At 41.1% G+C, this 26,132-nt stretch overlaps 1 protein-coding gene across 1 annotated transcript in view; it reads left to right on the top strand.

Moving 5' to 3' along the window:
* FKBP8 (FKBP prolyl isomerase 8) overlaps positions 1 to 26,132 on the top strand; it is a 106,313-nt gene that overhangs the window by 7,556 nt on the left and 72,625 nt on the right. The window contains exon 2 of the mRNA XM_089687912.1: positions 14,981 to 15,306. Within this exon, the coding sequence (XP_089544038.1) occupies positions 15,009 to 15,306 (298 nt within the window). The 5' untranslated portion in view covers positions 14,981 to 15,008. The remainder of the gene's footprint in view (positions 1 to 14,980; positions 15,307 to 26,132) is intronic.

Raw genomic sequence — 26,132 nt, 5'->3', positions numbered from 1 at the left:
ACAGTACAGGAGATGACCAGAGACTGCGGACACAGTGCAGGAGATGACCAGAGACTGTGGACACGGTGCAGGGGATGACCAGAGACTGCGGACACGGCGCAGGGGATGACCAGAGACTGCGGACACGGCGCAGGGGATGACCAGAGACTGCGGACACGGCGCAGGGGATGACCAGAGACTGCGGACACGGCGCAGGGGATGACCAGAGACTGCGGACACGGCGCAGGGGATGACCAGAGACTGCGGACACGGCGCAGGGGATGACCAGAGACTGCGGACACGGCGCAGGGGATGACCAGAGACTGCGGACACGGCGCAGGGGATGACCAGAGACTGCGGACCTTTAGGGAGGGGGAGCGGGTACCTGAATTTGACAGGTACCCGCTCCCACTTCCGCGGATTTGTCCTTCCCTCTTCTTCCCGGGCCGGCTACTGTGACAGCCGGGTGCCCACTGCGCATGTGCAAGAAGCGCTGCGCTTTGTGAATGGCCCGGCGCCTTCTGGGACCTTTCATGTGTCCCAGAAGACACCGGATCATTCACAAAACGCAGCACATGTGCAGTGGGCACCCGGCTGTCACAGAAGCCAGCGCGGGAAGACTGTGCAGCGCTGGAGCGAGGAACAGGTAAGGCCCTGCAGGAGAGAACAGCTGAGCGGCCGGCCCGGTATTCTGACATGGTGGCCGCAAAAATACCGGACCGGCCGTTTTATATTCGCTCCATAAGACGCACTGACATTTTCCCCCCTTTTTTGGGGGGAAAAAAAGTGCGTCTTATGGAGCGAAAAATACGGTAAATTTTTTATTTTTAAGGTCTCTTTCACACAGGAATACTACAGCATAGACCTGTGTACTGGCCATGTTTGCCTGCAGAGGAAGTACAGGTGTTCTGTACATCACCGTGCAAGCAGTCCCATTCATGTCAATTGGGGCGCAGCGGCTATACAGACACAGCAATTGTACCCAACATCACATCGGTGCTGGCACATGTCCCTAAACTCCCAGTATCTAGCATGGTTTTGAGCTGAGTTGCAGTGTGTTACTTAAAATGCAAACATGCTGCATTTTTACACCGCACAACTCCTCACTTCACAACATTCTGCAAGGCATAGACATGCATAAAGTGTCTGTCTTTCCAGCTAAAGTTAGTGTTTGAGAGGCAGTAGAAATGTGGCTCAGCCTCGTGATTTTACCACCCCCCAACCAGAAGTTTAAATGAGCCCAAAGTCTCCTAGGAAGCATGCTCTTCTGACATGTACTGAGCGCACAATACAACCTACACTTACAATAGAGGAGCCATGTGAAGGTTCAGGAAATTGCTGCAGCAGGTCCAAACTGGACAACTGTTTTTATAGACATGTACTGTATCTTTTGTCCATGTGTAACTGTGTGCATGTTTATATTAATTTTAAAGTGGACTTGCCATTAACCACTTTCCCTCCTGAGGATTTACCCCCCCCCCCCTTCCTGACCAGGCCATTTTTTTTGATTTACTTTAACAGACAATTGTGCGGTCGTGCAACGCTGCACCCAAATGAAATTTATGTCCTCCCCACCCCCGCCCCAACCCCCCACCCACGAATAGAGCTTTCTTTTGGTGGTATTTGATTGCATGTGCGGTTTTCATTTTTTTTGTGCTATAAAACAAAAAAAGACCGACAATTTTAATGGAAAAAAAATTATATTTTTGACTTTTTGCTATTAACCAATTGCCTACTGGGCACTTATACCTCCTTCGTGCACAGGCCAATTTCCAGCTTTCAGCGCTGTTGCACTTTGAATGACAATTGCGCTGTCAGGAAAGGACTCGCCGCTAGTGGTGCTGGGGCTCACCTGCTCTATGGGCTGCAGTACCAGTACTTACCAGCCAGTGCTATTCAGCAGCCAGGATCTCACCTCCTGCAATCAAGCTATCACCTGAGGCTGATTGCAGGAGGTGTATTTAAGCAGTAACCAGGCCTGCAATCAGTGCCTTGGTGTTTGTTCTCATGTGTGATAACCTGTTTTCCTGAACCTGCTCCCTGTTCCTGTGATCTGCTCTGTGTCCTGTCTGTCTCTCTGTACCCCATGCTTGATCAACTGTTTATGACCCCGGCTAGCCCTGACTACTCCTTTGTTCTGTATATATTGGGTGAAGGTTTCTGATTGTTTGGTGTTTACTTGCACGGTGCGTTTTGTATGTTGGTGTGTCGCACAAATAAACTATATTATTACATTACTCCTGAAGCCTGCTATTCCCTGTGTCAGTCCACACATTTCTGGTCATATCCGGATCCTTGACATGCGCAGTCATGCAACACTGTACCCATATGAAATTTTTATAATTTTTTTCACACAAATGCTGCATATGATATGCAACAATGATGGGCATTGATAGGCGGTACTACTGGGCACAGGTGGGTGGCACAGGTTGGTGGCACTGCTGGGCACTTGTGGGTGGCACTGCTGGGCACCGATCATCAGGGAACTAATAATCAGTGCCGAACCGTCCTCTGAAAATTGCTGGTTATTGGCAATACTTTCCTCACACTCTGATAGCGTGAGGGAAGTGCAGCCGATAACCGGCAACTGCATTAACCGGTGATCTGCTGTGTCATTGGACACAGCTGATCACGTGGTAAAAGGCCGCAGTGACACAGCAATCACGGAGATCGCCGGGTGTGCGCCCACGGGGTCATATGACGCCCTCCCAGACCTGGACAACCGCGCTGTAGCCATCATTTAGCGCAGTTGGCAAGTGGTTAAACATGTCCCGTAAAAAAAATTTAAAATCAAATTTAGTCATAAATTTAGGCCAAAATGTATTCTGCTACATGCCTTTGCTAAAAAAAAACCCCAAAAAAACACAGTACGTGTAAATTAATTGGTTTACGTGAAATCTATAGCATTTACAAATGGTGGTGTAGATAATGGCATTTTTTTTTATTTTTACTAGTAATGGCAGCGATTAGCGACTTATAGCGGGACTGCGGTGGGCATTCTGACACTGGGGGGAACTGACTTGGTGTCACCAATCCAGTGATCGGTGCTAATAAAAAGCACTGACACTGTACTAATGGCACTGGGCAGGAAGGGGTTAACGTGGGGCGATCAAAGGGGTTAACTGTGTGCCATTTTACTAAGTGTGCTGTGTGTGTGCTTCACAATAAGCACACTGCTTTTTATGGCTGCACAGCCATGGAAAGCACTGCGCAGGAGCTGAAAGTGGAGAGAACTGCACCCTCCCCCGTCAGAGATGCTTGGCAATTACTGGGCGCCTGCGAGTGATTGCTGTCTGGGACCTGGTGACTGGCAGCCACGAATGCTGGTGCGGGTAGGGCGCGCGTGCCCCCTACCTGTAAATGCAGAAGTACGTGTATATATACGTGATTTTGTGCACCTGTCCCGCCTTGTAGCAGTGCTTCTGTAGCAGTACTTCCTGACTAGGCCATTTTTTGCGTTACAGCGCTGCCTTACTGTAACGCAAAAGAGAAAAGAAAAAGAACATATTTTTTACTTTTTGCTATTAAACCTGTCCAGTAAAAAAAAAATAAAAAACAATCTAATTTCGTCATTAATTTGGGCCAAAATGTATTCTGCTACATGTCTTTTGCTAAAAAAAAATCCCAATAGGTGTAAATAACTGGTTCACATGAAAGTTATAGCGTTTACAAATGGCGATATGTATATACTGTAATTTATTTTTTATTTTTACTAGTTATGGCGGCGATCAGTGCACGCGCCCCCTACCCGGAAATGCGAAATCGTGTGTATATATACACATGATTTTGCACACCCGTGCCGCCCTGTAGCAGTATTTCTGCTATAGGGCAGACTGGAAGCGGTCATAATGTAAAATCGTACAATTGTGCTAAAATATTTGCATATCCTTGGAGAATTTGCAATATACAATATGTACCAGTTTTAAAGAAAATCTGAGTGAGCAGAAAACATACATTTCTTTTATTACTTAAGGGATTTGTATTCGACTGTAGGTCATAACCGAATTCCACAATCCTAAAACAAAGTATGCCAACAAGTAAACAAATGCAATGACCCTTGTTCAACAGTCTGCAGACACTTAGTTCTTAATACTGTGCATTGCCCATTTACAATCAATGACAGTGTGTAGTCTTTTGTAATAGTTGTGTGAGGCCCCAAATTCTTGTAGGTGGTATAGCTGCCCATTGGCAAAATGCTTCCAGGTTCATGCAAGTCAACAAAGTCTTTTGTTGACTTGCATGAACCACACATTTGAGATCTCCTCAGAGTGGCTTGATGATATTAGGGTCAAGAGACTGTGATAGCTACTCCAGAACCTTCACCTTTTTCTTCTGTAACAAATACAGGGTCAGCTCCTGCCTCACCCCCCTCCCAAAGCATCAGCGAGACAAGACCATGCTTCACAGTGAGGATGATTTTCTTGTCACTCTTAATGCCTCTCCAAACATAGCACTTGTGCTTGTGACCATGAAGCTCTATTTTGGTCTCATAACTCCAAATTACAGTGTGCCAGAAGATGTGAGGCATGTCAAGGTGTTGGGCATATTGTAACTGGGCTTTTTTGTGGCATTGGCGCAGTAAAGGCTTCTCTTTGGCAACTCAACCATGCAGCCCATTTGTGTTTAAGTATTGTGCTGCTTGAACCAACCATGCTGTCTTTTTCCAGAGCAGCCTGTATTTCTCCTGAGGTTACCTGTGGGGTTTTCTTTTTGTCCCAAACAATTCTTGTTGTAGCTGCAATTTTTCCTTGATCTACCAGACTTTGGCTTGGTATCAAGAGCCCCAAATTTTTTACTTGTGATTGAACAGTACTGACTGGCATATTCAAGGCTTTGCATATCTTTTTATATCTTTTTTCATCTTTTGACGTTTCATTACTTTGTTCTGCAGGTCTTTTCTGCTCCCCATGGCTCCGTATTTAGCCTTCTCAGTGCATCCATGTGAGAGCTACCAAACTCATTGACTATTTATTCACCGACACTAATTGCATTTTAAAAAAACTGTAGGAAAGATGAGGGAAATAAACCTTTAATTGCCACTTTAACTTCAAACATTCAAGGAGATGGAAACTTTGATCATGGCCATTTGGATGATTTCTGTTATCGTTATGATTTAAAAAGGAACCAAACAACTATGTGATTATAAATGGCTTCCTATGATCACTATCCTTAAATAAGACAGTTGTTTTTGGCATGATCAGTCATATTTTCAGTATCTTTGACAAAATTTCACTTTCTGCCATGGAATGCAAACTTTTGATCCCAATCTCTATAATTATTTCCTTGTTGTATTTTAATTATTTCTAGTCTCTACCTATTAATCTGAATGATTTTGAAGTTTGTAAACTTACTTTGGGAAGATCCCCCACGCATTTACTTCTTCTGTGACTTGTAGTCCCAGTGGCCTGTGAGTAGGCACTGCTGTGTCACACATTTCACAGAGCCTGCCAACTGAACTATACAGGTGCTGAGAGGAGGAGTTTCAGGAGGTGGAGTCAGTACAGGAATCGCTGCTTGCAGGCAGCAAGGTACCATGGGATATGTAGTCCCTAGAAATCAAAAGTAAACCGTAGAGTAGAAGCTGCAAAACATGCAGGGATTTCAGGCATTTGAAGAAAGAGATGACCAGTAGACAGGCAGATCTCACAACATAAACGGACATTTTTCAATTTGGCTTATACTGTGTTTTCAAAAATAACTATTGTTTGTATTGTTATTGCAATGCCTGATGTTTTAACTAAAAGTGTATGCAGTGACTGTAGATTTCCTTTAAATAAAAAGAACCTATTTCTTGCTATAAATAGTAAATAAAATTACTGCTGTTCCCCAGCTCCTGACTTAGATCTTGATATTATTGCTGCTGAGAATTTGTTGTTTTTAAGTAGCAGAAGGGTAAGTGGATTAATAAAGGCTTCATCAAAGCACATAGTTACAGGCTGTACATAGAAGCAATGTTTATTTTTTGGATTTGCTTCCTTTTCACATAAAAAAATTTTATTTTTAGTACTTTGTCAACAGATATGATGGGGTGAGCTCTGCTTTAGGACTTGCAGCACACAAGCTTTTATGACTGCAACCGCTATGTAATCCTGGGCTTTTTCTGGACCTGCCCAGCTCAATTTCATTCCAGGAGCAGAGTGGGAAGTCCCCATGCAGCAGACAGAACACAGCACTCTATACTGCGTCTACCTGATGCTACATTCAGTTTATATAGTGCGCCCATTGAGTGTATCTGTTAGTGAAGCTAAAAGTTCAGTTGGACCAGCTTGGTCCAAACAAACTATGTAACCACTTGACCTCCCAGAGCATTTACCCCTCCTTCCTGACTAGGCCATTTTTCACTGTTCGTCACTGTGCTATTTCAGCTGGTAATTGTGTGTTCATGCAATGCTGTACCCAAACCAAATGTATGGTGTTTTTTTTTTCTTTTTCTTATACAGATAGAGCTTTCTTTTGGTGGTATTTGATCACCTCTGCGGGTTTTATTTTTTGTGCTATAAACAAAAAAGACAGAAAATTTTGGTTATAAACAATATACAATAAACTCAATTAGTCATAAATTTAGGTTAAATGTATTCTGCTACATGTCTTTGGTAAAAAAAAAATCTCAATACATGTATATTAATTGGTTTGTTTTAAAATTCTAGCATCTACAAACTATGGTATATATATTGGAATTTACGTAGCTTTTACTTTTTGACTGCCTATCACATTTCCTGAGATGCTAGAATGCCAGGGCAGTACAACCCCCCAAATGACCCCTTTTTGGAAGGTAGACACCCCAAGGATTTTGCAGTGAGGCATGTTGAGTCCATGGAACATTTTTATTTTTTTGCCACAAATCTTTTGAATATGACAAATTTTTTTTTTTTTTTTTACAGAAAGTTGTCACTTTAATGATATATTGCGCATGCATGCCGTGGGTATATGTGAAATAACACCCCAAAATACATTCTACTTCCGAGTATGGGGATACCACATGTGAGAAACTTTTTGGCAGCCTAGCAACATACAAGCCCCCAAAAGCCAATGACCACCTCCAGGCTTTTAAAGGGCATATTTCCTCGTATCACTTCCCCACTACCTATCATCACAGTTTCGGAGGCTCTAAAATGTCCCCAAATGACCCCTTTTTGGAAAGTGGGTACCCCAAGGAATTTGATAAGGGACACGGTGAGTATTTTACAGATATCATTTTGTCACCGGGTTTTGAAATAGAAGAAAAGGAAAAAAAAATACATTTTTTTTTTCTTCATTTTCCAAAAAACATGTGGCAAAAAATGAGATCTGCAAAGCACTTACCATGCCTCTTGGCAAATATCTTGGAGTGTCTACTTTCCAAAAAAGGGTAATTTGAAGGGATTGCTTCTACTCTCCTGGCATTTCAGGGCCAATATTAGAAGCTAATGCCACACATCACCCACTCTGGAAGACCAAGCCTTTTCTGACACTTTTTGTTCACATGAAAAAAAGTTTTTTTTGCTGGAAAATTACTTTAAAAAATATATATAAATGTTTGGGGGTTCAAAGCAGAGGCCCTAGAGAATAAAACGGTGGGTGTTGAAATTTTTTACATCACACAGTATTTGCACTACGATTTTTCAAAGCAAATCTTTTGGGGAAAAATACACTTTTTTTAGAATTTTAATGCACAAAAACACAAAATATTGCCTAATTGTTTGATAGAGTATAAGAGATGATGTTACGCCGAGTAAATGGATACCAAACATGACATGCTTTTAAAATTGCACATGCCTGTGTAATGGCAAAAAAGTACATACATTTTTATTATCGATAGGTGATACTTTAAAAGCCTATACAGGTCACCAATTTATTTTTACACAGGAGGTCTAATGCTAGAATTAATGCCCTTGATCTGACGTTTACCGCGATACCACACCTGCATGGTGCAACTGCTGTTGACATACTGACATGGGGTCAACACTTGCACACGCAGGTGCGCGCGTGTAGGGGGGCAAGGGTGCTTTCTCTTATTTTTTTTTTTTTCCATTTTTTTTTAGCACTATTAATGTTATCACAGGGAATGCAAATATCCCCTATAACTTCAATGAAATTTGTGGTCTCAGACTCTAGATATCTCTTCTGCCCTTACATCATCTAATCTCACCAAGATCGGAGTGATCCGATGCTTTCCCAATTTACAAATGGCGATGTTTATATCCTGTGAAACTGAAGTGATGAAATGCTCCTAGCTTCTGATTTCTTAGACTATAGAGATGATTAGAGCCATTCTGGTCTCTGACCAGCTTTATGGTCAGCCAGCAGAACTTCTGGCTGCATTCTTGGATCCCCTGTGGGACAGGAGAGCCCAAGAAAACTGTGGAAGGCAGCAGGAGTGGGGAGGATGTCCCTTCCCGCTGCTTGTAAAAATAATTCAGCAGCTAATTGGCCACTAGGATGGCTTTTACATGAAAGCCGACGATACCAGGATGATGCCTGTAGCTGCAGGCATTATACCGGTATAACCGCTCAAAGTCCAGCAACGTACCAGTACATTGCAGGTCCATGTTGGGCATATATGTAACAGCAGAGAACACGGGCATATGATGAATTGTCTCTGTGAATATGACCACAATTCATTATTTTTTGTAATGGCCATGTTGAGGGTTAGGCACAAAAGAGTTTTAAATTCAGAAACTGTGAAGGTTTCCATGCGAATTGCCTGGCAAGAGCTGCATTTCGGTGGGCGGCGATATATTGTTGTGCGTATAAATTGCCTTGGCACACAATCAATTGATACACATCTTCCATGAAAAACAGCATAGGGGCTAAACGCTAGTGCTGGCAGCGAATGGGGCCAATCCTGCTAATTGCGTTTTTAGGGACACTATACTAAGCAGGCACTAGTATAGTTCTGTACGTGATCAATATCTTGATCCATACAAACACTATACTAGTAATAGCGGTGATCAGCGACCTATAGCGTGAGTGCGATAGTGTGCGGGCAATATAACGCTAGCTGACCCTGGCTGGGTGGGGCGCTTACTGACCCTGACGCTATCTGTTGTTGCAGGAATACAGTGATCAGTGAAAAATTCTATATACTGACACTGTACTAATGGCACTGGTTGGATGACTGGGTGATCAAAGGGTTAATAGGGGCGATCAAAGGGTTAGATGTGCTAATCTAGTGTGTGTGTTTGTGTAAAATGTAGTGCTTTTACTCTGTGCTGTGTTTTCTCTTCTCTTCCTGGACCGACGGGTGGGGGCAGCGGGGGGCTCAGGTGCGTTCACGCCCCAAAATAGGAAGTGATGCATGATTACGTTGCTTTGCCAAGAGCTGCTGCTCGCCCGCAAATTACGGGTAAGCGCTTAGGAAAAAAAAAAAAAAACCTCTTAATAAAAAACAATTACAAAACAAATTCTTAGAAGCACTTGTGGTGTTGATTGTTGGCCATTTTAGGCTATTGTTGGCCTAGTAGTGATTGATGAAATTGAAAATATACTTCAATGATCAGGTCTCTAGATGGCATCTTTAGCAACCATGATGACCAGGATTTGTCTTTCTCTGCCTTCTGTGCTAAATTCCTGTGTAGTGTAGGTTACTGTTATAGATGTCAGTGTATCCTTTTAGATTTAGTGATGTGCCTACACATAACTCCGTCAGCTTCAACTGAATGCTGGTAATTTCTGGTGAGAAAATGCTTTAAAAGAGAAGTATGACCAAAGCTTTTTTTTTTTTTTTTTTTTTTTTTTTGCGGCTCATGGAAGTGTACTTACTTTTGCTCTTTGTGACACAGAATTGGCTAAAGCCTACTGTCTGCTGATGTCACAAAGCTGCTCTAGGAAGGATCCTGCTGGCTATATTGCCACCCAGTTGTGCTTGCCCCTCTGCAGCTCGGCCCTGCACTTTGCTCTGAAGAGGGAGACTGGTGAGTAACTGTCGCCACTCTCAGCTCCCGGAAGACCGAGAACTGAGTGATCAGCTGTTATGTGATCACTCAGTGCTTGGGCTTAGAGCCACTAAAGAAGAGCTGCAGGATCAGACTGATGTAGAATGAAGAGTGTGAGTGTGTGTTTTTTCGTGTTATACTACATATATCTCTTTTACATTATTATTAAATAGTGGCCCAAAAAAGATAACTAAGCACACCAAGCAGTGTGATCAAGCAGTATGGTCAATCCTAGATTGTAAGCTCGAAAGAGCAGGGCCCTCGAACCCCTTGTGTATTGTATTGTTACTGTCTTGTCTCTTGTTCTGTCCCCCTGCTATTGTACAGCGCTGAGCAAACCCTTTTGGCGCTATATAAATACTGTATAATAATAATATCAAGAAGGCCTTTAATGTGCTAGTGTATTCTCTTTACCAATCAACCCAGCAGGAATTCCATTTAGCTGGGGATAGGCAAGTTGTACATTTATTCTATCCCTTTGGGACTCCAGTGGTGTCAAACTGCCCAGTGTTCATCTTCCCCAAGGCTGGAGTTGAACAGGGTAGCCTATTTTATTATACCTGGTGTTCTTGGCTGGTATCCTGGGGAGAATGGTGCACGTGTGTTCCTTGTTGGGTTTTTTTTTTTTTTTTTTTATGTATGCAGTACTTAACCACTTCCCGACCGGCCGTTGTATATAAACGGCCGGACGGTGGCACTGCAGGGTCGGGTGGCCGTCAATAAACGGCCTCCCCGCACCCTGCTTGTGCGCGCTCCCTGGGAGCGCGCAGCACCGCGATCCGGTGCCCGCTGTGTCCTCCGGACACAGTGAAACACCAATCGTCGGATGGGACCTCTGTACGAGGTCCCGATCATGTGATCACTGATTGGCCAATCAGTGATCACATGCAAAGTAGTAAGCAAGATGTCACTTGTGACATCATTGCTTACTACGTGTGAAATCTGTGAATGATCACAGAGGTCACATGGTACAAGGCTATTCACAAAAGCCTTGTACCATGTGACAGGATGTGACCAATCACAGCTCACTCAGTTCTTCTCAATGAGTGCAAGACTGCAGACAGAGAGAAAGAGAAATGATAGCTTTTACATCCTATATGGGTGTAAAAGCAATCAGTGTAAAAAAAAAAAAAAAAAAATCTTCATCACCCCTCACAAGTAGTACAGTGTCACCATGGTGACACTGTACTGCTAGGGTGACAGTATGTAAAAATTAAAAATAAAAAATAATATAAAAAAATAAAATAAATGTAAAAAAAAAAATGTTTAAAAATTATAATTTTTGCTTATAAACTAATTTGGATTTTTTTTTTTTTTTACTAAAAAGATAACGGAATAAATTTTGGCTAAGATTTATGATGAAATATTATTTATTTGCAAAATTTTATAAAAAAAAACACTTTTTTTCAAAATTTTTGGACATTTCATTTACATAGCAAAAAAAATACAAATCCCAGTGGTGAATAAATACCACCAAAATAAAGCTTTATCTATCTAAAAAAAAATGGTAAATTCATTTGGGTACAGTGTTGCATGACCGCGCAATTGTCATTCAAAGTGTGATAGCGCTAAAAGCTGAAAATTGCCCTGGTCAGGAAGGGGGTAAAAGTGTCCGGTCTGGAAGTGGTTAAAAAATAAAATAAAATAATAAAACAAAGCATCACTCTCCTCTTGTCATTAGATGGCTGCCGCATGTAAGCAGTACTAGCTTTTCACCAGGTAGTGTTAACCTCTACATTTTGTGTTCTCATTCTGTAAACACCTAGTGTTGTGAGGTAAGTGCTGACAAGAAAAATAATTCATACGTTACCACATCTGTACCAGATGTTATAAATGCTGGACACTTATCGGATTGATGAAATGTATACCCACACACGTGAGCAGATGATTTGTCAAGTTCAGTTGATATTTAATGTGTTTGGTATGAAGTATTGCAGTCCAATGAGCCTGTTCACATGTTTTGTGTGTTTCCAGGTCTTTTACTACTTAGCAGAGATAATTTACATTCTTTTAGAGCAGTTCAATGTTGGTGCTGAAGCGCATTCTGAGGCGAACACCCAAATTTCTGCATGACTAAGACACCTTATCATTGCATTTAAACTGTACTTGACCAGATCAAAATTATGAAGTATTAGACCCCATGAGTATATCTGAGACCCAACTATTCAAGGGATAGCTATTATCAGGAAAATGTGTTTTTTATGGCACCTCTCCTGAAAAAGCTAGTTGGTTACCTGTCACTGGTTGCCCTACAGTGAGCCATTGATCTAGATTTAAGTGATCCTGTCACCAAAGAATTATTTAACCAATATGTCACCTGTAAAAGAAATATGAATATACTTGCCTTATCAGTGGCCTGTGTACTGAAAGGCTGTTATTTTTCCAATCCTCAGTTACACGATGTCAGCTCCTGTAGTTCTTCCAGCTGGCTTGTTTGTCACTAAAGGATCTATGACCTGGTAGGAAGAACCATACTGGCCCATGATGGAGAAAATATTCAGCTCATACAGCTGTCAAATGGCAGAGCAGAGAGCGGTGATTGACATTCACCGCTCTCTGCTCAGAGCGACTGTGAGAACTCCACGATCAGTGGTCGTGATTGCTGAGCTCTCACTCTTAGAGCCATTGGGGGACAGATGCAGCATCAGACCGATGTGGCATGCACCTAGGTAAGTATGATTTTTCACTTCAAAAAATGTCTTTATTCAAGAAGTGTTGCAATGTGCATAGTAAGCCCATTAATCAACAAATGAGAAACAAAGGTAAGTATTTAAAAAAAAAAAAAAAAAAATACTGTACTTCTCTTTTAAGATTCTCAACTCCTTGGTATATCAGCCTCCAAGTGCTTGGCTTTTTTACCAAATCTTATTTCTGTATAAAAGCTGTGAAATGTCATTTAATTTGAAGCTGCCCTACATAAAATTTCTTCAGGGAGAAATGAACGGAAATTCAGAGGTAAAATGCTGGTACTTTTTATTTCAATGAACTCTTTATGAACCATTAAATATATTAATTAGCTCGGAAGGATCCCTGTAACTTATTTAGTTCTTCTACATCTCAAATCTGGCAGTTGAAACTTAATATCCACTGTAATATTTCAGGTGCTTTAAAACCGGCAGAGAGCTCCTATTAGGACCAGCCTATTATTTCCTAGCAATTACTGAATATAACGTAATTTTTTCCACTGTTGCCTGTCTTCCTTGCAAACGTTAATCATTAAAGTATACATTTTAGCCATAAATGTAGAAGTTAAAATATGTAATGCTTAAAGAAATTATTGCAGTGACATGGCTGTCAAGCTGGTTACTTGTGAGACATAGCAAGAATAGTTTAAAAATAGATGTATATATTCTAAAAGGAAAATATCAGCTAGCCATCATATAATTTAATCATACTGGTTCGTCCTGTTTATTAGAATGGCTTTTATGTGTTTAGCAAAAACTCAAGCTGAAAATGTCAAGATTGTTAAACATATTTATTGGTATGATCTTTTCCAGCTCATCCCCTTCTCTAGCATTTTACAATTGAATAATGTTTTTGGTAGGAGTGGGTTCTTCCAGTAAGAATGTGTAGCAGATATGGATAATGTACAGGGAGATTCGCCATATCCATGCCTATCCAGAGTTGTCTTTTGTCAAATGAAACAAATGCCATACTGAGTGAGGATGATGCAGGGAATGGCATTATATTTACAAGTTTTGCTTACATTTATCTCTTAAACACTTGGTCCTTTCTTCGTATTTGACTAGTTCAAGCTAAGGTAGTCACTCTTAGCATTCATTGCAAACGTTTTATCAATCTTCATTCAACTATTTTGAAGCCCTCACAACATCCTAGGGACTCTAGTAGTTTTGCATACTTTTTTTAATACATTAATATATCATTTAGTAAGAGAAGTTTGGGGTATAGAAAAATAAGCCTTCATTCTTGCCTCTATGCTATAGCATCGGCGTGATGCTGCAGCTGTTCCATGTCACCTCCTAAACCTGGGTTCACACTGATGCGGTGCGGAATTTGCAGTGTTTTCTGTGCGAATTCCGCACCGCATCAGTATCGCACCCTGTGAATGCGAACCGATGCGGTTGTATATGTTAACACCCCGAAATCGGTCCGCAAAATGCTGTGCGATGTGCAGAATCGGATCGCATAGGTGTGAATACCCAAGCAATCCGATTCTAGTGCGGACCTAAAAAAGGGTCCTGCACCTTTTTGGGGCACGTGTAGTACGATTTGAGCCATACAAAATGTATGGCTTCGACCGCACACAAATCGCATGTGATTTGCACAGAAATGCGGTTCCTGTGCGAATCACATGCGATTCACCGCATTAGTGTGAACCTAGCCTCAGACTGAGAACTGAGCTATCACATGACACCTGATTTGCTCAGCTCTTGGTCTTCGCAAATCGAATCTCTGCTCTCTCCATCCACACACTCAGAGCTGGAGCCAGCTGTCAATCATGCTGTCAGCTGACTGAGTCTCGGAAGCAAAAGTGTGCTCCCTCCACCCCCATCGCTGAATCAGACTTACCTCTTAGCAATTTTTTTTTCTCCTTTTTTTTTTTTTTTTTTTTGTTATGTGTGTTTTGGCAAAAAACTGTTTTCTTTTGCTGAGTTTATTTACTCAAAATTTGCCTTGAAGTGCATGAGACGTGCATTGTTTACTCCCTACTCATTCCTGGTATCTGTAAGGTCATCATTGGACACCCAATGGCCAAGAAATGGACCATGATAAATTATAAAAAAAGATGGCACCTGTCGAGCTGCAACAGCGAGCATTAGACCTTTCGGCATTGGAGGGGAAGTCTGCCATAATGTGAAGGTATGCTGTGCATACATGCACCCTATGGTAAGAGCCCCCTCCACCCAGCAGAATATAATGTTTTCCGTATAAACAATTGACAATATATTGTGGAGGATCTTACAATCAGAAAATTAAAAAAATGTATCATTCATGAGTTTGCCTTAACGTCCCCATAGGATTAAACATTGCCTGACTGAAAAAAAACATTTGAAGTGTATTGAAAGATATAATAGAGTCACTCTAAAAATAAAACATGGTTTCATAAAAATATATTTTCCCCATAGGTTTCATCCTCGTAACTTCATCCAGAGGATGGCCTCTGCAGACGAACCGCAATACAATGTAGACGATTCACCAACACACGATGATGGATCTGACGATGCACAGTTTTCTGAAAATGAGTCAAAACCAAAAGCCAGGACGTCCCTTCTGGACAGCACTGAAGAGTTTGAGATCATTGACAGCACTGGAGAAGATGATGATGATCTGAGTGATCTTCCACTATTGGAAACTGTTGGCCAAGAAAATGGGAAAACTCAAAATGAAGAAAAAGAGGAAAAGTCCAATGATGCATTAAAAAATGAACAAGAAGACTGGATCGATGTTTTAGGTAAGTCAATTCTTATTTAACTGTAACTTATTCAGTTATAATTTCCTCTTCAATTTAGGTTTGTGTGCAAACGCTCATGATTTCTGTCTGTAGTTCATCATATCTACTCCTAATTATGTTACTCTTTCAGTCTATTTCCATCATTGATCACAGAAAGGGAAAATTTTATATGAAATGATGAGGAACAGTCTGTCGTACAGTGACCTTTTGGATTCCACTTGCTTTTTTGTTGGTGTAAGGTATAAAATGAAATAATGTGAATGTTCTTCTGAAAAACGTATTTTATTTTTTTTTTTTTATTAAATCAAGCTGTTTTATTTAACCCAGTGACTTAGGCCCCTTTTAGACAGGGTGGACCTGTCTGCGAATCCACTTGCTCAGCAGAGAAGCAGACACAGAAAACAGAGCAGAGCAGACACAGCCCTGTGTTTGGATGGAAACTGACCACCTATCCGTTTCCACCAACTGTCATCTGATCCACCAGATGGATGGTGTCTGTTTTTAGTGTACAGGATCGGATCAGATGCTGGCGGATGTCAGCAGACCCATGTCTGCTGACACCCAGCAGTCCATAGAGGGCTACGGGTGTTCTGATTGGGTCTGCTGAAAAGCTGACAGGCAGACCCGATCGGACTGTCATTGTGAAAGGGGCCTTTCACAACAGTTGCAAATTGCAGTACCATATTATACTACGCATAACTATCTACAGCAAGGGTCAGCAGCCTTCTCCACATCAAGTTTTTTTTTTTCAGGCATTATGTAATCGGCATGCTAGTGAACAATGGCTCACCCTAGCCCTATAATTTTTCAATCTTGCAGTCAGTTGTACTGATAATGGAAAGTTAAACCCATTATCACATTATTTGGTGCACACACAAAACATATTTATATCTCAGATCAGCCTCTATTACTGCACCATCAGACCTCAGATCAACCCCATTTCTTGTATCCATTCAGATTCATACACCTTCACACCTCCGATAAGCTACAACTCATTTACCATCAGATCAGTCCCAGCTCATGTAGCTTTAGACATCCATTCCTGCATCCTCAGACATCAGATCAGCCACTGTTGCTGCACCTTCAGATCTGATCAGCCCCTTTTTATGCTCCTGCAAAGCTCAGATCAGTCCTAATTCATGAACCTTCAGATCAGCCTGATTTCCACCACTGTCACCCTTGGTTCACACTATTGCAGGCCGTGTGGCCCACATCGGGCACAGCAGACCATTCATTTGATAATTGCTTATACATTCATAGCAGTTATTTTAATCATGGCCATATCTAGTCATAAAAGAATCACATGATTGAGTATTGAAATTGAACAGAAATTTTCTTTTCAAATTACTGGATAATTGAAGTTTATATTCACTCAGTGATTAAAGTATTCAAGCATAGGCAAATAAGTATTGCTTTCATAAGAAAGTCAGCCCTGCCGTACAGGTTGTCTTTAACAGAGGATTATGGGATCTTTTAAGCCATATTTTATGAAACCGAAGGGGCAGCACAGTTGAATGCATAGTAGTTTCATTTAAGTATACAGCAGGAGAGTAACTGGGTTTTTCAGAAAAGCCGATAAATATTGTGAATAGTGGGGTTACATTTCTAGCAAATCAAGAGACTAAAGTTTCATCCTTTCACTGGGGATTCTGCCAGTATTTCCTGTGATTCTAGTTTCATAGGGCAGAGCTCAGTGATCAGCCCCATCCAGCTGGCCAGCGCACATGATTAGTGACGGTGATTTTTGGTCCTTTCCTTTGTGTGATTTTTAACTTTTTTATTGCTGGAGGACTTGGCTAATAGGAATGAATGTGACAAGAAAATGCTTGTCTTCTTAGATCCCACCCCTTCCAGAAATGTGAAATATTATACAGTTTCCAGGAAAATTTTGTCTGAACATAAGCGGGGTTGACGTGGTCAGCTGATCGAAAGAGACAAAAGTAATTTCTCAGGATTGTGACCTGAAATGAGTAAAATGCTGCAAAAGTAAATGCAGAGCTCAATCTCAGTCTTCATGGGACTGTATTTACACATCCTAATTTTTCCCTTGCATCAGTGGTTCCTGCAATTTGCCATGGGGGAGCAGCATTTCCATTTTGTGGCTTTTCCCTTTGGCTTGTACACAACCCTGCAGGTTTTACCAAGGTGCTTGCCTACCAGCCTTCACACTGTGGTTTGTCAGGGAATTTCCATTATCTGACATCTGAACAACCTTTTCTTGAATGATTACTCTGCCTCAGCCCTGGCAGCCATTTTTCAGCAGACAATATAGACTTTTCAGAGCTTGGGCAGATTCTCAACTGTTAGTCTGCGTTGGATCCAACCCACCATTTGGAGTAACTGGGCCAAGTCTTGGACATGGCCCAAGCTCAGGTGTTTCTTCCCCAGGATCGAGTGCTGACACTTCGTGGGCCCTTTCAGACTGGCCAAACCTGCTTGATTAAATACCACTATGGTCACTGGTTTCACAGTCACTAGCTTTGGTATGTAGGCTGTCCTAACAACTTTGCAGGTGAAGTTGGCAGCATATAACTTTTAAGAACTCTTTCATTGTCAGTCATAAGGAATAGAGCAAAGCAGAACCACTTCCAGCTGGCTAGGTAAGTAATTCTTCTGGTGGCTGCATTCTCCCTTTTTGGTACATAATCATGTTCATTGCAACGACCATGATCTTATAACAAAATGGTCCGTCTGACTTGCAAATTAAATAGGTAGCTGTTGTTAGCGGCTGACGCCTGCTAACACTGCTTCTCTGCTGCCCTGCCTGTCAGCAATCTTCCTCACTCTATCGCTCTGTTGTTGCATTCTGCTTCTCTTCATGTCCCCTGTATGCCCTCTGAAGTTTATTTAATACATCTTATAGGTGGCAGCATGTTGCATTGTAACTCACTGCATTGTGATAAAGTGTATGCCTGCATAATTTTATCACAACACACACTAATGCAGCACTCACATAGCGCTGTGGTTTGGGCATTACCAAAAGTGTGAAGAAATAAAAAACATTTTTTTTGATTTTTTTTTTTTTTTTTTTCACAGAAAGTTTGACAGAAAACAAAGTTTTCAAGTTTTGTAGCTATATTGTAATGTTTTGGAATAGCCGTGTTACTTTTAGTAATGAGCGTGAAAAAAAAAAACGTGGTGTAACCAGTGCTAATGAGTGTGATCTATAGATGAGGGGAGTATGGCTATTACTAATATTATGAGCAAGAATTTTCAGAATAGTAACATGAGATTGGTTGCACAGTTTCCTAAATGAAAGGGGAAGGGAGGCAGGGTGTGCCAGGCCGAATGGTTTAATGCTGATGGACACACCCTCCCCTAAAGAGCCAGAAAGTCTTGGTTGAAACCATTCATAAGGAATTCAGAACTCCAAGGTTGCTAGATGGTCAAAAATGTATTCATTTTGTCTGTCCTTTTTCACCTCCATTTTCTCATGTAGCATAACTGTGTGACTTTTTTCAGTCAAGGGGATGGTAGATTTCCATTCATTCACAATTGTTTTCTTGGTGGCTCCTAAGACATAGAGGATGTGTTTTTAATTTTTTTTTTTTGGAAAGACCTGGAGGTCTAAGGTTTAATAAGGTGTGTTGGGCTAAAAAAAAGGGGACCGAAAGTCGAACAGTTAAGAGATTATTTGAAACCCTTTTAGCCAGTATTGTCATACCATAGGACATGTATGAAAAAGGTTCCCATACAGCACCCCTTAAAACACAGCGGTTGATAGCCAGGTACCTAGTGGGCAATCGGATCTGGGACCAATTATGTGCATCTAATTCTAGATCTTTTATCCTTTTCTACACACCTTCCTTCGTAAGCACAGAAATGGAACAAAGTGAGAATTTGAGTTGGGAGATCATCCTCCAATGCATGAGGATCAGAGTCATATTTGTCTTCAGAGAAGGTGAGCATCAAGTGATTTGTCTGTTAGGTTTACAGATGCTTCATTGCAAACATTTCTGTTATTTGAAGGTAATGAAAACGATCCCTGCTGGGAATGTTTTTCTTGCTGTATTGTCTAGAAAGGTTTAACTCCGTCTTTAGTAAGTGTGTGTGTGTGTGTGTGTGTGTGTGTGTGTGTGTGTGTGTGCCCTCTAAGGATCCACACTTTTAAAGTAAGTAGGGATTGAAACCCAGATAAGAGCACAGAATTGTGCATAAAGAACATAAGGGATTTTGCTAGGAGATTGAACATTTTCTGAATATCTAACCGCATCCCAGATCTGTAGCATAAATTTGGTGACAGATTGGTAAGACGTCTGACCAATGGGTTGAGCCAGAATGAGGTATGCATTTATAAAGGATCTGATGCAGTAGGATCTAGCTCAACCCACAAGGATGTCTCGCATATAGCATGGTATTTTGGGATGTAAGCAACTTGAGCGGCTTGGAAATATTTTGAAAGGTAAGGCAGACTAAGTCCCCCAAAATATTTACTACATGTAAGGTTGTCTACGTTGGTGCCTGGTATTGTGCCATACATAGTGGACAATGCAGTGTTAGAGAGGGTTTCTATCGGTAAAACTGTAAAGTTACATAGTTGGTAAAGTAGGTTAGACACCAGTCAATCCAGTTAAACTGATGTGGAGATGTGTATGTTCATGTCAACATTTTTTTTCCCATATCCCTGTATACTGTGTTCACAAATATGCCCATCCAAAAGTTTTTTTTTTTTTTTTTTTTTTCCCTTTTTCCTCTTTATTTATTTATTTTTTTGAAGCTGTCAATACTTCCCGTTGACACCACTGATTGTGGAAGTGAGTTCCACATCCTTACCGCTCTGACCGTGAAAAACTCCCTATGCAGTTTAAAGTCAAACTGCTTTTCCTCCAGTTTCATTGTATGGCCCCATGTCTTCTTACACTCCCTGAGACTGAATCGTTTATTCCCTATACAAGAATAATCATTAGGATATTTTGTATATTGCTATCAAATCTCCTCTAAAATGTCTCTTCTCCAGGGAGAATGAGTTTAATATTTTGTAGTCGTTCCTCGTAACTGAGGTCCTCCAGCCCCCTTATTAGTTTTGATGATCTTCTCTGGACTCTCTCCAGTTCCAGTACATCCTTCCCATGGGCTGGTGACTAGGACTGGATGGCATACTCCAGATGGGGCCTAACCAGAGTTTTATAAATTGGCAGGATTATAGTTGTATTGTTTAAGTAAATACCCTTTTTTTGCATGCTAATCTGCTAGTTTTCGTTGCCATTGCTGAGCCTGTGATCTATTAGGACACCCAGATCTTTTTCTGTTCTGGATTGCTCCAGGGATTCCTCTTATTGACTAACTTGTGTTCATATTTTAACCCCCAAGGGCATTACTTTACATTTTTCAACATTAAACTTAATTTGCAATGTATTTGCCCACCCCTTTGTTTTATTGAGGTCCTCTGGTAATGTTTCTATATCTTGCTGTGATGTTATTGCCCTGCTTAACTTTGTATCAATATTGAGCTATTTACCCCAACCTCCTATATCATTTATGAATAAATTTAAGCAGATTTTGGTCCCAGGGCAGAGCCTTGGGGTACCCCACTTACCACTCTAGACCAGTCTGAGTACACGCTACAGTATTTATCAGCACCCTTTGGACGCACCCCTGTAACCAGTTTTCTATCCATGAACAAACCCTAAGGTCTGTGCCTACAGACCTCAGTTAGTAAATTAAGCATTTATGGGGGACGGTATGGAATTGGTAAATCCAGATTTACCAATTCCACAGGCCTTCCTTTATCTAGATGGCAGCTCACTTCCTTGTAGAATGTCAACAAATTGGTGTGGCAAGAATGACCCTTCATGAATTCATGCTGATCACTACTAATCATACTGTTTTCATCAGCAAATCCTTGAATATAGTCCCTAATCAATCCCCTCCAATAGTTTACTTACTATTGATGTTAGGCTGATTGGCTTATAATTTCCAGGAATATACTCTTTTTAAATATTGGTACCACGTTGACCCTTCACCCATCAGCTGGTACTATTCCAGTCAGTATGTTGTCCATAAAAATTAGGAATAACAGCCTGGCTATAACCAGGAGTCATGGTTGATTTATTTGTGTTTTAAGCTTTTCAAGCCTTTTTTCAGACACTGAAGCTAACGCTTCTGTTAGCTACCATGCTACAGTCTGTGATGCATTACTAATTATACAGTCTTGGTTTCTATACCCCTCCTTTTACCTGTATAAAAACTGAGAAGAATGCATTTAGCACAGTTGCCTTCTCCTTGTCTTTTGTAACCAAATTCACTTTATCATCCATTAGGGGCCAATATGCTCTGACCTCTCTTTTCTATTGTTGATATATTTAAAATCATTTGATTCTTTTCTTATTCTCCTCCTCTGTCTCTCATGGTCTAGTTTAGCCACCCTAAAGTAGCATAGATAGGTTATTATAATAGCTGCGAATCTTCCAAGCTAAGAAATTGGATTTTTATCCCATTCCAAAAGAAGTAATGTCTGTTTTCTGATAAGCAGAGATTAATTTGCCTTATCATAAGTTGCAACTACATGGATCCCCAAGTACCCAGAAGGACATGCAGGATTTTAGGTGCGATTTCTGAAAGCGCACCAAAACTATGGGACATAATAGAAGTCTATGGGAAAGCGTAGGTAACCCCCATAAATATCGTGGGTTAGCTGCGCTTTGCCCAGAGTGCATCAGGGCATTGTGTCCTTGCATTTCATAAGAAGCAAATGTGGCACTTGATCTGTAACTTTAAACTGTGGCATGCTGAACTTTTATTTTTAAACTATAAATGTGGGTGTAAAATTAACCTTTCTTCCCCCTCTATAAAAAATGGGAATGCAATTCTGCTGTTTTATGCTGTTTTGGTGCTAGAAAATGTCGTCATAGGCTGTGTGGCTTTTTTTTTGTTTTTTTGTTTTTTTTTTGGGGGGGGGGGGGTTGTTTTTTGGTCAAACAATGATCTGTGCAAATTGTTGAATTTTTCTCTTATTGTCTTTGTGCCCTGATATAATATATGTCTTTTCATTGTGGTTCTTAAGTTGAACTCCTCACCATATATTGGAAAGGTGTAGCTGGGCAGATGCTAGTGTCCTTAAATTTGTCAAACCTTTTCAATAAATGCAAGTTATTCTCTTTAAACAGACTTTTTTTGCAGTCTGTTATTCTTTAAGTGTTTTCTTAATGAAGTGGTATTAAATAATGCACAAATGCCCCAGACTGCAGGTGAGCTGGTCCAGAGACACCAGGGGGAGTAGGAATCAATGATTATTTCTATTCAGAAAGTCGTTAATAGTCAGCTTGCCATGGGTTTCAGCACTGAGCCATGATGCTGGGAATATATTAGCTGTCACCCAGGTGAAATATAGGAGGCCCAGAGGAAGCTATTATAGGCAACAAACGTGACTGGAGGAGGTGATTTATGAGATGCCAGAATAGTCTGGCGAGCCAGTGAGGACAGACGGCATTTGCAGCAGTAAGACAGCAGGATATGGAGAAATGATGCATGCTTAAAGACAGGTGAAACAAGTGGCTTGGGCAGCTTTAAATCTAGTTATTATGCACAGTTGGAATAACAAGACTGGGGCTTAAGGATCCCTGAGCTGGGACCTCATTAGCAGCTCCAACACAGTTTGTCTGGATTCATGGAATTAGGCATAATACAGTGTCTTGGAGCTGAAAAGTGCAGATATATTGACAATCTCATTAATTAACATTTGGGAAGGCATCGCATTACAAGCATTAAAAATATCTTCATTTTGGTGGAAAAATAAAATGTGCACGTTTGTGTACATGTCTGTATTTATGGAGAAGTATGTGCATGTATGAAAAAAAAAAAAATATATATATATACACACACACACACACACTATATTGCCAAAAGTATTGGGACGCCTGCCTTTACAGGCACATGACCTTTAATGGCATCCCAGTGTTAGTCCGTAGGGTTCACTATTGAGTTTACATAGTTGGTAAACTATGGCCCACCTTTTGCAGCTATAACCGCTTCAACTCTTCTGGAAAGGCTGTCCACAAGGTTTAGGAATATGTCTATGAGAATGTTTGTTTTTGTTTGGCCATTCTTCCAGAAGCCGTTTGAGAGGTCAGGCACTAAAGACAGACGAGAAGGCCTGGCTCATAGTCTCCGCTTTAATTTGTCTCAAAGGTGTTCTTTTTAGGTTGAGGTCAGGACTCTGGGCAGGCCAGTCAACTTCCTTCACTGCCAACTCACTAATCCATGTCTTTATGGACCTTGCTTTGTGCACTGGTGCACAGTCATGTTGGACTGTACACCAGTGCACAAAACACTGGTGTGCATCAAACTTTACACTTGGCACAATGCAATCAGACAAGTACCGTTCTCCTGTCAACTGCCAAACCCGAAGATGTTCATCAGATTGCCAGAGAAGAATAATTTGTCACTCCAGAGAACATTTTTCCACTGCTCTATAGAGTCCAGTGGCGGTGTAATTTACACCACTGCATCCGACGCTTTGCATTGCACTTGGTGAAGTAAGGCTTGGATACAGCTGCTTGGCCATGGAAACCCATTCCACGAAGCTCTGGCACTGTTGTGCGAATCTGAAGGCCACATAAAGTTTAGAGGTCTTTAGCTATTGACTCTGCAGACAGCGACTTCTACGCACTATGCGCTTCAGCATGCGCTGACCCTGCTCTGTCATTTTACGTGGTCTGCTACTTCGTGGCTGAGTTGCTGCTGTTCACAGTTGCTTCCACTTTGTTGTAATACCACTAGCAGTTGACCGTGGAATATTTAGTAGCAAGGAAATTTTCACAGATGGACTTATTTCACACGTAGCAACCTATCACATTACCACACTTCTGAGAGTGACCTATTCTTTCACAAATGTTTTTAAAAGCAGTCCTCATACCTAGGTACTTGATTTTATACACCTGTGTCCATGGAGTTGATTGGAATGCCTGAATCCAATGATTTGGAGGGGTGTCCCAATACTTTTGGCAATAAAGTGTGTTTGTGTGTATACAGTTAGGTCCATATATATTTGGACACATGCACCATTTTTCATACTTTTTGTCTCTGTATGCCACCAGAATAAATTAAAACTAAACAATCAATCCAAATTAATTTGAGATGCAGACTTTAAGCTTTAATTCAAAGGGTTGAACATAAATATCAAGTACAAATTTTAGGAACTGCAACTATTTTTATACACTGTCCCTCCATTTTCAAGGGCTCAAATATAATTAGACAAATGGATATGATCATAAATAAAATATTCATTTTTAGTATTTTTTGTTGAGAATCTTTTACTGGCAATGACTGCCTGAAGTCTGGAACCCATGAACATTAACAAAGACTGGGTTTTCTCCTTTCTGATGCTTTGCCAGGCTCTAACTGCAGCTGTCTTCAGTTGTTCTTTGTTGCTGCCTTTTAGTTTTGCCTTCAGCAAGTGAAATGCATGCTCAATTGGGGTAAGATCAGGTGACTGAGTCAGCCATTGCATAATATTCCACTTGTTTTCCTTCAAAAGATCCTGGGTTGCTTTTGCAGTGTGTTTTGGATCATTGTCCATTTGTAGTGTGAAGCGCCGTCCAATCAACTTTGTGTATGTATGTATATATGTGTACAGAGAGATGGATAGATATATATATTTTCACCGGCCACTTTATTAGGTACACCTGTTCAATTGCATGGTAGCACAAATTGCTAATCAGCCAATCACATGGCAGCAACTCAATGCATATAGACTTGTTGAAGTTCAAACCGAGCATCAGAATGGGGAAGAAAGGGAATTTGAGTGACTTTTGTGCGTGGCATAGTTGTTGGTGCCAGGTGGGCTGGTTTTGAGTAGTTCAAAAACTGCTGATCGGATTTCATACTTTGACGGTTCTATTTCCTTCACACACACTTATATAATGCAAAGGGGAGCTCAAATATTCTTCTGGACCTGAGTGTGTATGCTTGTGTATGATGCAGTGTTTTGACTCTCTGCAATTGCTATGATGAACTGGTGTCAAAAATCCTAACTTTGACCCAGCCATCAGAACTGGCTGGTTCATATAACCTACAACCACTTCACACCACATGAGGGGCCACCTCCAAAGGTGATTGGACAAAGTGGAAGATTCTGTCATGCATCTTTATTCCTTTTCATTAAGTAGCATAAAAGAACAAGCTCAAGGTAAATTACAAAGCTTTTCTAAGAACAAAGTTTTTACTGGATTTCTGTTGTGCTTCTGTCAACAGGATAAATGTATACTGCCCAAATGGTGAAGTTTTATTTTTGTTGTTTTATCTTATATGACCCCTATTTATAGGAAAGCAAATGTGACTCTGGATGTCAGAAACTTTACTTCAAATAGTAATTAGGAATTCCTACTTGCCATGCCCTCATGCACATAACTCCTATGGGAAACCCTAGGGGAATGATCCACAATCTTCTACTGCTGTAAGAAACTATATTTTTGCAAGCCACCTGTGAGAAAGTGATGACCATCATCAAATGTAGAGCCGTAAAGCCCATCCAACAGTATCCATTCACACTTCTCTTCACCTAACGCAGCGGTTCTCAACCTGTGAGTTGCGACCCCTTTTGGGGGTCGCCTAAGATCATCGGAAAACACATATTTCCGATGGTCTTAGGAACCGAGACACGCCTCCGCCCACATGCAGATACGACCACATACGAGTAAGAGAACAGTCAGCAGTGATGACACCTGACTCCTCTTCCCCAGCCTATCATCTCCCACAACATCCACCTCGCCCATTGTCTGCACTGCTTCCCCAATCATCGCTGAGCGGCGACATCCCCAGCTCTAAATGTGGGGCTTAGCGGGATTAAACTAGAACTTGACCAATCAGACGAGGTGACGTGTCAATGG

This window comes from Staurois parvus, unplaced genomic scaffold (genome assembly GCF_062004578.1).
Source record: "Staurois parvus isolate SC_StPar_1 unplaced genomic scaffold, SC_StPar_1.0 ptg000439l, whole genome shotgun sequence".
Lineage (NCBI taxonomy): Eukaryota > Metazoa > Chordata > Amphibia > Anura > Ranidae > Staurois > Staurois parvus.
This window is presented reverse-complemented; position numbering and strand designations above follow the sequence as displayed.